The 10,827-nt window shown below is 27.4% G+C and overlaps 1 protein-coding gene across 2 annotated transcripts in view; it reads left to right on the top strand.

Moving 5' to 3' along the window:
- Tk (tachykinin) overlaps positions 1–10,430 on the top strand; it is a 64,430-nt gene extending 54,000 nt beyond the window's left edge. Inside the window, exons 2-7 of one of the 2 annotated variants that reach the window (XM_011055860.2) lie at positions 4,188–4,377; positions 4,504–4,773; positions 5,088–5,336; positions 5,530–5,755; positions 6,491–6,724; positions 8,074–10,430. In XM_011055860.2, coding sequence (XP_011054162.2) covers positions 4,189–4,377; positions 4,504–4,773; positions 5,088–5,336; positions 5,530–5,755; positions 6,491–6,724; positions 8,074–8,084 — 1,179 coding nt within the window. In that variant the 5' untranslated portion in view covers position 4,188 and the 3' untranslated portion in view covers positions 8,085–10,430. The remainder of the gene's footprint in view (positions 1–4,187; positions 4,378–4,503; positions 4,774–5,087; positions 5,337–5,529; positions 5,756–6,490; positions 6,725–8,073) is intronic. The other variant, XM_011055861.2, reaches the window with a different exon arrangement.
- The last annotated feature ends 397 nt before the right edge of the window (positions 10,431–10,827 follow it).

Genomic DNA, 10,827 nt, shown 5'->3' with positions numbered 1-10,827 from the left:
TATAATTTCCTCTTTATGAATCAATACAATTATTATACGATGTAAATTAAAATTTAGAATTTTAATCTTAATTTAAAATTATACAATTTCATGAATTGCTTCATTTTTACATAATATTTATGTAATATTTACTTAATATTTAATTTGCTCTGAAAACAGTAAATATACTTAATACAATTTATTTTGTAATGTAAAATATATTATCGTGTATAATTGTTCAGAAATTTTCGATGCGGCGTTGAGGATTTCGACAAATCATGTTGCATAAAAGTGAAAGCATTCAGGTTCTTGATCGTCGACTTTAAGGGAATAAACCGCGTTGGATATGCCTGTTTAAAACATTTACACGAATGACCGATCGGTGGTGAGGAACACACCATCCAACAGCCAATGCAGTCTCTCACGTATTCGCTACCCTTCAACCCCTTTCTCCTCTCTTATCATGTTGCTCCTTTTCTCATTTTCCCTGCCCGACGTGGCACGTTCTCAGCGTCTCGTCGAGCTAGAATTCTCGCTCCGTTTACTTTGCACGACGAAGAGGCTGACCTCGGCAGTTTACAACGTGCGCACATTAACACGTCCCACGATGTCGAGGCAAAACGATTTCTAAAATGCAATTGACATCTACAAATGCATCAATCGTTCTTTTTATTTCTTTAAATAATATTCATATCATTGGGAAGTGTAAAATTTATGTTAAATTTAACACATTTAATATATTTTACAATTTAACACATTTTCCAAACATATCGCATACATTTATATAAATAAATGGGTTAACCCATGGGACAAACTATGCGTATTTAGGACCTTAGATTAGAGTTTACGCACATATAATATTTAGTTACATAAATTTACATCTGATTGCAGCACTTAATTTGAATAATATATATGTAGGATATGTATGTGTATCATGATTGAATATATGCATCGTATATGTCCTATATATTCTAGAATATAATAACAAAGAAAAGAAAAACAATTTTACTAGAGACTACAGTGAAGAAGAAAAAAAAGAATAATATTCCAGACACACAATACAAGTCTAAAATTGGAGTAAAAGAATATCTTTTAGATGTCTTTTAGACAGTTCACACAAATACATCTTTAAGATACATATCTTTAAGATACAAATATATCTTTAGACGTCTCTTACATATGTTATGATTTTAAACGTCTTATTATTTGGGATATGAATATTATTAGGGCACATTTTTATAAGAATATTCGTTTAGAATTGATCGAATTAACTAAAAAGTAATTATATTGGTTGGACATGTTTTAGCGACTAATTTTAATTATTTTTTTCAATGAAAAGTTAAAAAATATAAAAATTCTCTAATTGAAAGTATTCGAACCCATTATTTGAGTGCATTAAATGTGAAAGAATTAAATTTTTCATATTAATTTTCTGTTTTAAGTATTTATTTGCATTTCTATGGTAAACATATAATATGCTAATGTCATTTACGCATGGATATCGGATAGTACTGAATAGAGATCTATTAAAATGATCAATGCGTCACAATATGACGACGAATATAATATACATGCTTTATAAATAATGATAAAACAAAACAAGATAAAAAACAAAATAATAATAATATGGTATTGCTCTTGCAGTCAATAGTTTTTACAAAGTTTTATGTAAGTCCATATACGCATAGGTTTATTGTATGTTATTATCAAATATCTTTAATTAATTTTCCTTTATTTTTATATAGAAAAATACCATTGTATGTAAGACATCAAAAAAATATATTATTTCTTATCAATATATAATTTTTATTTACATTTTAATAAATCTATTAAGTAAAATTATTTATATTCTAATTGTGAAATTTTGGCACAATTAAATATATTTATATAGTTAAACATATAATTTACATGTCTAAAAAGATTTATAATAATAATAATTATTTAATTATGTATGTTAATTTTTTAAAACTGAATTAAAAATATCTTATTTCTTTTATTTGTTTAATTGGGAAGAATAAAAGAGATAATGTAAAAATTCTATAAGGTATATAAAGTATGAAATTTGATTTAAAATTGTGCACTTCTTTCAGTATATTATTAGAATATGGAATATTTGATTTTCAATTTTAATGACGATGGTAGTAATTGCAATCACAAAGATGTTTTTATCCTGTATGCATATATTAAGGGAAGTTATTTCACTATGGAAAAAAAATTAAGTTATATTAGATCATGATTTGCATACAGATTAGTAGAAGAAAAGTTTATATTATCAAGATGTAATATACATATTTAATAGCAATCTGTATTTAAATATTTCTATTCGATCTCGAAAGAATGTCAATAAATCAGAGAAATAGAAGATTTTATTATATATAAGAATTTAAAATACGTTCTCAATTTACAGCGGGAATGTACCTTTCCCATTTCTCGATATCTGCTTATATCGATATTCTTTGGTCTCGTCGTGCACAAGATGCTTTGAGAAAAGCCTTTATCCTATCCTTCGCTAATTATAGCCTCCGCTTTGAAGAGTAGCGGCACTTTTAAACCTTATAAAATTGAATAATCTCTCGAGAGAAGCAAGCAAGAACAGAATTATACAAACATCGTTTTTTCTGTTATATTTATGTTTGGTGCAAGTTAAATCCACTTTAAAAGTAATTGATTATTTCCATGGACGGACAACATTTCATTTCGTATTAATCAGGCGTTTTTTCATAATCCTGATTTAATATTTCTATTAATATTGTGTTTAATACATTTTTTGAAATATTTCCTCGATTCAACATACGGGTATTTTCTTTTAAGATCTCAAAATCAATTTTGCTTCCTTCTACATTTCCGTTTTTATTTTACACATTCCACATCTCATGTAAATATTATTTTCTCGCAATACGATTTCTTTATATGATATATTCTTGCATAACATAATGTATTATATGAAAAGCATACTATAAGCTTCTCATATCTCCTTTCTGGACATAGACAAAATATTTCTATTCATGCCCGCGTTGTACTTATTGTTAGCTAGATTACTGTGACAAACTGTTATGCAAAGAAAAAATTTAATCATTTATTTAAAATTAAATTTTTTTTAATAGTTTAAAAAAAATAATTTTGTTTACAATAAATAAATTAAATTAATCTCTCTAAATAGGTATGTTTGTTTGTCACTTCTTGTTCTATGCTTCAAACACTAATTAATAGTAAATATGCGGGTAGAATTAGTATTATTTGAATGTTGAGTGTTTTACTCGACAGATCGTTAGTCCCGACTAGGTTCTTGATGAACAATCAAATGTGGTTACGTGACATGTCAATAAATTAGTTTGACCTGATATAGCTTGATTTTCGTGTATGTAAATGCCGAGAACACAACAACAAGAATAATACAACATCCAGCACTCGTTGTCTATATCTTATCATATGGAACTTTAATAAACATCCAGTTTTTAATCCGAAAGTAGTTATCATTGATTTTTTTACATAAACGATCACTTGAAAGTTTTTTCTACCTTTACAATAATTATTAATAAATTACAATAATTTATTACAATAATTATTAATAAAAACAGATTGTATATTATTGATTGCTTTTCGATTTATTAATATTTGAGAACATTATGGATATGTATTTAATCACAATTTTCTGAAGAAAATTAGCGGAAACCAAATAAGTAATATTAAACAAAGTAACACGTTAAGTATTATAGTTTATTATGACAATATTTAGAAAAGATTTAAATTAATATACATTTTTTTATGCGAGTTTTTTTTAATAAAATTGTATATTTATATATTCGTAAAGAATAATAAAAGAAAGAGAATATGAACAATATACATACAAAACAATATTTAGCAACAATTTATATTTTTTGCTACTGATGTGTAAAATGCTTCTGGATATCGATCATCTTTCTGGATATCGGTCACTTTTTTACAGAAATGTTATTGAACAAAAACATGAAAAGAGTAAAAATTTATAATATTTGTATATATATATATATATATATATATATATATATATATACAAATACATATAAAAAATTTTACTTTTTATGTTTCCTTTAGGGAAAAAGTTACATGATCAATATTCATGTATTTCCGAGTTAAGATTCTCTGTATGAAATATAAAATTAAAGAAAAAATGATTATGTAATAAATATATTTTTACAAATACTAACTACATTCTCGATATGTTTTAGAATGCTTTTTAGTTCGGTTCTTTTCCTGGCAGTCTGGACTAGTTCGTCATTCGCAGAGGAATCCTCCAATGATGCCGCGTCTGCCAAACGAGCGCCCATGGGATTTCAAGGTATGCGCGGAAAAAAGGACCTTATTCCTACAATCGCAGAACACAATGAACTTTCCAAAAGAACATTAGTGAATTTTCAGGTAAGCCATTATCTAACTTTTTAAATAGAATTGATATAGGAGAAGAAGAAGGAAAGTCTAATTTTATGTGTTTAATTTCTTATCTTTTAAATTATTTATAAGATAAAGAGATTTTGATAATCACAGGATAAGGATTCGAGCGCGTCCGAAATTGAGGACAATCTTCTGCACGATGAGTTTGACAAAAGAGCACCAAAGGGATTTCAGGGTATGAGGGGGAAAAAGGATTATTTGACACCTGATTTTGAGGACTCCTATTTCCTTGAGGACTACAACAAAAGAGCGCCAATGGGTTTTCAGGGTATGAGAGGCAAGAAGGCTATATTAGAAGACGAATATTATAAACGTGCACCTATGGGATTTCAAGGAATGAGAGGGAAGAAATCTTTGGAGGAGGTAAGCGTGAACATTCAGATTAATTGAATTATTATAATAAATCAACATTAACAACTTATAAAATTCTTAAGTATGAAATTATTTATAAAATGGATAAATTATAGAACTATATTCTGTTTTTTCTTCTTTAGTTTTTTCTATTCACATGATTAGTTTATCTTTCTTAAATAAATGTAATCATTATAAAAAGATTCTTAATCATTTAAGCGTTTTAAATAGCAAGTTAATGTATCTTAAATTAACAGATTTTAATTTGTCTGAAACTTAGTCGTCGTTGTTTATACTTTATTTTACTAAAAAATACTAAATTATAGATGCTGAGTGAAATTGAAAAGAGAGCTGCGTTGGGCTTTTACGGTACTAGAGGAAAAAAAACATATGTTTTCGAGTATCCACAAGATTACGAAAAGAGACTTTTAGCAATGGACTTCCAAGATATGCACAATAAGATAAAAGAAGAATGGGAAAAAAGGGCTCCTATGGGATTTCAGGGGATGAGAGGCAAGAAAGCATTGTACGACGAAATAGAAGAACTTGAGAAAAGAGCCCTTATGGGTTTTCAAGTAAGTTAATTAGTTGCTTAATCAGTTCTCTCTCTCTCTCTCTCTCTCTCTGGAAACATAGATAGTTTTTTATCTAATTGAATATATTTATAACTTTCAATATAATTGATAAGAAACATTTAGTTAAGAAAACATTAAAAAGTTAAGAAAAAGAAATGTTTTTAATAATTAATTAATTAATTAATTGTTTTAGGGCATGAGAGGCAAGAAAGACGGCTTTGAAAATTACATAGATTATTACATAGATGATCCCGACATGGATTTCGACAAGAGGGCACCAATGAGTTTTCAAGGGATGAGAGGCAAGAAAGACACCGATAAGAGAGCACCGATGGGTTTTCAAGGTATGCGGGGCAAGAGGAGTGTAGGACAAAGATTTGACCCCAACATGAATTTTGGATCATTAAACGAATATCAAGGTAGGGTCATAGTGCTTACATTCTATATTTATGAAAAAGAGAGAAACATTTGAATATTATTATAATTAACATTTGTTAGTAATATTATTTTTCAACAAAAAACATTCATAACTCTACAATTATCAATGACTTACAAAATAGCTTATTTGTAAGAAAAATTTTATTAATAACTTATAAAATAATTGAGTTAATTAACTTATGTGAATTCTGGTTTCATAAATCTTGCTATAATCATTATAATATGTAAATATATTAAAACTTGTATTATCTTTAGTACAAATTTTAATATGAAAAATAGTTCATGCGGAAAGTTAAAAATTTCTCTTTTTATACGAGAAGTTTTGAGAAGCTGGAGACACGATTGCTTGCGATATTAAAACGAAATAAAAATTATTTGCGTACGGGAGTAGTTTTTATCAGTGTATGTTTGATTAAATGTGTTATAACTTGGTGAAAAATATTTTCTGTCGCTTTTATCGCGCACTCTAGAGTGTCTACTCGTACTTTTTGAATGCCCTTTGTAATATTACTAGACGATATAATCGATCGAGTCTAAGTGGAACGTAACGAAGGCTTCCCAAATATTTGTCTATTATTCATGCACCTCCGAACAAACTCTGTAGTGAGAAGGTAGACAATTTTTTTTATTTTCTTTCTTTTACACCGTTCTTATATGCCGTGCGAATTTGAGGTCGAAATGGTCACATTGGCCCACGTTGTGTTTCCCCCGAGCAGGAATGAGCAATAGAAGACACATTCTAGCCTCGTGCCAAGTCGAAAAACGATCGCCTTTCCGATATTTTGAGATGCGCGGTAAGAAAAATCCACGATGGGAGTTACGGGGGATGTTTGTGGGGGTGAGAGGCAAAAAATGGGCGAATGCCCCGTACGAGGACAACAGCCCGTTCATAAGGGTGCTTGATAACACCGAGAGGATCGGCATGGATGGGGATTCGCCGACAACATTAGGTAATCGATTGGCTGACAGCCAATTGATATCAAACATTTATGTCGCAGTTCTCTTTATCACTTCGTTTATCTTTCATGTGTATCTAATGGCTAAATATGCTTGCAGTATTTATCAAGTGTCAAGCAATTTATCAGAACGTAGAGAAAGAAAAATTAATTTTTTCTCTTTCCACACAAACGTTCAAAATATCTTCTTCAGCGCGTTTTACATGCAATGTATCATTTTCAAAAATCTTTGCTAATTATACACTCTTCTATGTATTTACTTTGCATGCGACACATGGAGCACATTTAAATGTACTCAGTATACTTGTAATATGTGTCGATATACTTTATTCTTACTGTAATAATTGTTTTTATCCACGCTGCTGAATTCAACACTTCTTTATGATCAACACTTATAATCGGCCGTTTACAAATTATTCCGCACTATTAATGCTGTGAAAAAAAATTTTTTCCTTGTATACGATGCCAAGTGACATTTATAACAAAGCTGTGGATTATCTTCCTCGCAACTACGAGACAATACCGACGCAAGGGTTCGCTTTAAAACTTTCTCTGCTGCGCATATTGTTATCGAGAAGTTGCTCACTATTGTGTACACGATTGCACGAAATAATAATAAATTCTGCATTGTAACTTTGGGATGACAGTCTGACTAGTTGTAAGAATCAGTTATCTACGCACAATTCATTATCTAACAACTAATCATTAATATAAAAATGTGTAAACATTTCATTAATTTTGAATTGCACTTTCTATTAATTTAGTTAATTTATTTTAATTTTTATTAAAAAAGAGGTAATAACAAGAGTCAAATTTTCTCAAATATCATCATAGTAAATTTTCTTAAAAATTTTCTCAAATATCATCATAGTAAATTTTCTTAAAAATTCAAATGTCATCTTAAGCAATTTATTTATAATTGTGCATACTTTCTTATTAATATCATGACATTATAAACATAAAATATATATGTTATTTTTATATATATATATATATATATATATATATATATATATATACATATATATATAATATAAATATTTTATTACACGCATTATATAAATGTGTAGATGTATAAACAATTTGTATCTTAAACAAAAAATATTAGTAAATAGATAAGTAAATAGATAATGTAGAAATTTTCTTTCAAAGTATAGTTAGGAATAAGTTACTCTATTCAACTCTATTGTATCGTACAGCGATAAGAGTTGTTTTATTAGATATAGTTTCGTCCTTAGTTTTTCGTATACTAAACAGTTGATTCATATACTAAAATGTGATATCGATTCACTAAATGTTACGAAGGTAATATTATAAACACTATTTTTTGTTTTATGTTTCAGATTCACAATAATACAACAGCTCTTAGAAACGATAACGCAACTGTTACGAAACGTCTCCTCCAAATAATTAAACCGATATAGCTAAATCTAAAAACGAGGAAAAAAGAAGACGTATCTATCAGTTATGATAATGGATGCAGTATATTGTCATTTGTTATTTTAACAATTTGTTAAGGCTTCGTTATTGTATTTTACATATCATAAGTTATTTTACATATTATAAGCCGATTTTGATCTAGTCAATGTGTATGATTTATTATATATACATTATTACTTATGTTTTTATGTTTTCATAAAATTCAGAATTGCGTGCGTTGGACGCAGGTCGCAAATCACAAGTCGCAGATACAATCGTAGCTGAGGACATAAATTCAAAGTGTACACAATGAATATGGTATATGAAAGAAAAGTTCTTCTGTTTCGAATGTTTCATAAATAGTACTCTACACGCGAAACTCTTGCTGTAATTCCATATATAACTCTCCCATGATAAAATTAGAGAGAGAAAGAAAGAGAGAGAGAGAGAGAGAGAGAGAGAGAGAGAGAAAGAAATTCATGTGTAATTAAATTGTCTAAATATTTTGAATGTTGCTACATCTTTAATATCTCGCTAAAATACATTGCAAGAAAGTTTACATATTTAAAAAAATATACGTAAAATTGACATAATGGAAGAAAATTATATATTAGGTGTAGTAAAAAGAAATCCATTATTTTTACTACACCTAATATTATGATCTCAAATTCTCAAATATATAATTCTTAAGTTAATCAATTAAAATTATTTAGATAATTTAATTTAATTTAATAAAATACATTAGTAAATTACGTTAGTAAATTAATATTATTATTTAAATACTTAATATATATTAATTTAAAATTTCTAAAAAGAAAAATTAAAAAAGATTGTTTTTATATTAAGATAAAAGGTATTATATACTTAAAATTAGATTTATAAAAGTGTCTAAATTTCTAAATACACTTGTATTTATAAAATTGTGTGCATTTAAATAGATACATTTAAGTACAAAATATACCATTGAAATTTATATTTTTAAAAACTGTACGCATTAATCGGAAACGAAAAAATTTATTAAAAATAAAAATATATGAGTTTCTTTTTATCTTCTTTTAAGATGCCATATAACATAGCTATGAAAAATTTTTATTTATGTTCGTACATTTACGATTTGTGTCCTCCGACCTGTGTTGCAAATGACACGTTGTGATTGGCGATATGTAATTAGCGAAAATAAGTCGAAAATATCTTTCGCCGATAATTATACATCAGTGAAGTCTTTCAAGAGATGCCTATATCAGTATTATTGTTATTTCGTAAATGTATATTTCGTAAAATGTAAAAAGTAGCAATTCGTAGCAGTGACATTCTTGAATGAATTTGTGAAACGATTATTCCTTGACAAGAAGATTTAAATAAATATCGTACTAGTATAATTTTTAAATTTTTAACATTAAATATTTTATTTTAATATCTATTAAATTTTGAAAATTATAAAAACTATATTATTTTTAAATTAACGATTAAGAACTAAGCGTTTAATACACATTTAAAAAATTAGGTTTACAAAAGATATACCTAAGTTCATAAATATATTATAAGAAAATGTTTAAAATATCCTAATAAAATATCGTAAATAAAGTAAGTTTATCGTTAAGGAAAAATCGATTTAAAATTCATGGGAAAAAATGTATTTCTACCATTAATCTTTTATGGGACACTATATTTATGAATCATATATTTATGAATCCTGTGTAGGATCTGTTCTACTTTAATTTGTGGACACATATCGGCGTAACTACGACAAAATTATTTCATGTTCTCGACTCCGAGAAATAAGATGTAAACGGGGAACAGGTGGTGTATAAGCTAAGATTGAATAGTGTATAAATTATATCTAGCGTACCTTGTGACATAGATAGGAATTATATTTTTCTCTGAATGTTAATCGGTAATTGTTATCATAGATATGATTACGTTCTTAATCATTATGTTTTCGTTTTCAAATAAAATGCAGAATTAATTGACGTTGAAAGGTGACCATTTTTGTGGCCATTGGTTACATTCAACGGAATAAAATTTAATTCTGATCCGACTGACGCTATTCAGTAATCTCAATCTAAAATATTTTGCTTAAATATTTAATTTCTACTGATCAATATATATTTTTTCTAATAGTAATGCGACGTTACAATAATATTGTATCGCATATAATAAATTTCTTGTTTAAAAAATTATAACTTATTAATTTCTATCGCGTAGTATGATGGAACTTACGTCATGTACTTATGTTTGTTGCATATCTTGTTATAAGATAATAAATTGCTTCAGGCTCTAATATTTCTATAGCTCGTAATGTTTTATTCATGTCCTTTCTTTAGTTGTTTTATAAATGTATAAATGCAAAAATTATATAGCACAAATTATTATACTATTGGAAATAATAATTTTTTTCCGTTTGTGTTTATATAAGTTTTGATTTCGTCATGAATTCAACGAGAAATCTATAAAAATTGCGACAAAAATATTACAAATTCTGATTGTAATTAGCATAAACAATAATTAATAAATGGCTGTCATGAATTATTTTGTAACATATTTTCCAAATATTTTAAATATTTTAAATATAACCCATCTATGTTCATTTAGAGAGAGAGAGAGAGAGAGAGAGAGAGCAAATTTTCTAACAAATAATTTTCCGTTTCTCAATATTTATTAATGGCTCTTGTAATTTT

This window comes from Acromyrmex echinatior, chromosome 1 (genome assembly GCF_024713525.1).
Source record: "Acromyrmex echinatior isolate Ae372 chromosome 1, ASM2471352v2, whole genome shotgun sequence".
Taxonomy (NCBI): Eukaryota; Metazoa; Arthropoda; class Insecta; order Hymenoptera; family Formicidae; genus Acromyrmex; species Acromyrmex echinatior.
This window is presented reverse-complemented; position numbering and strand designations above follow the sequence as displayed.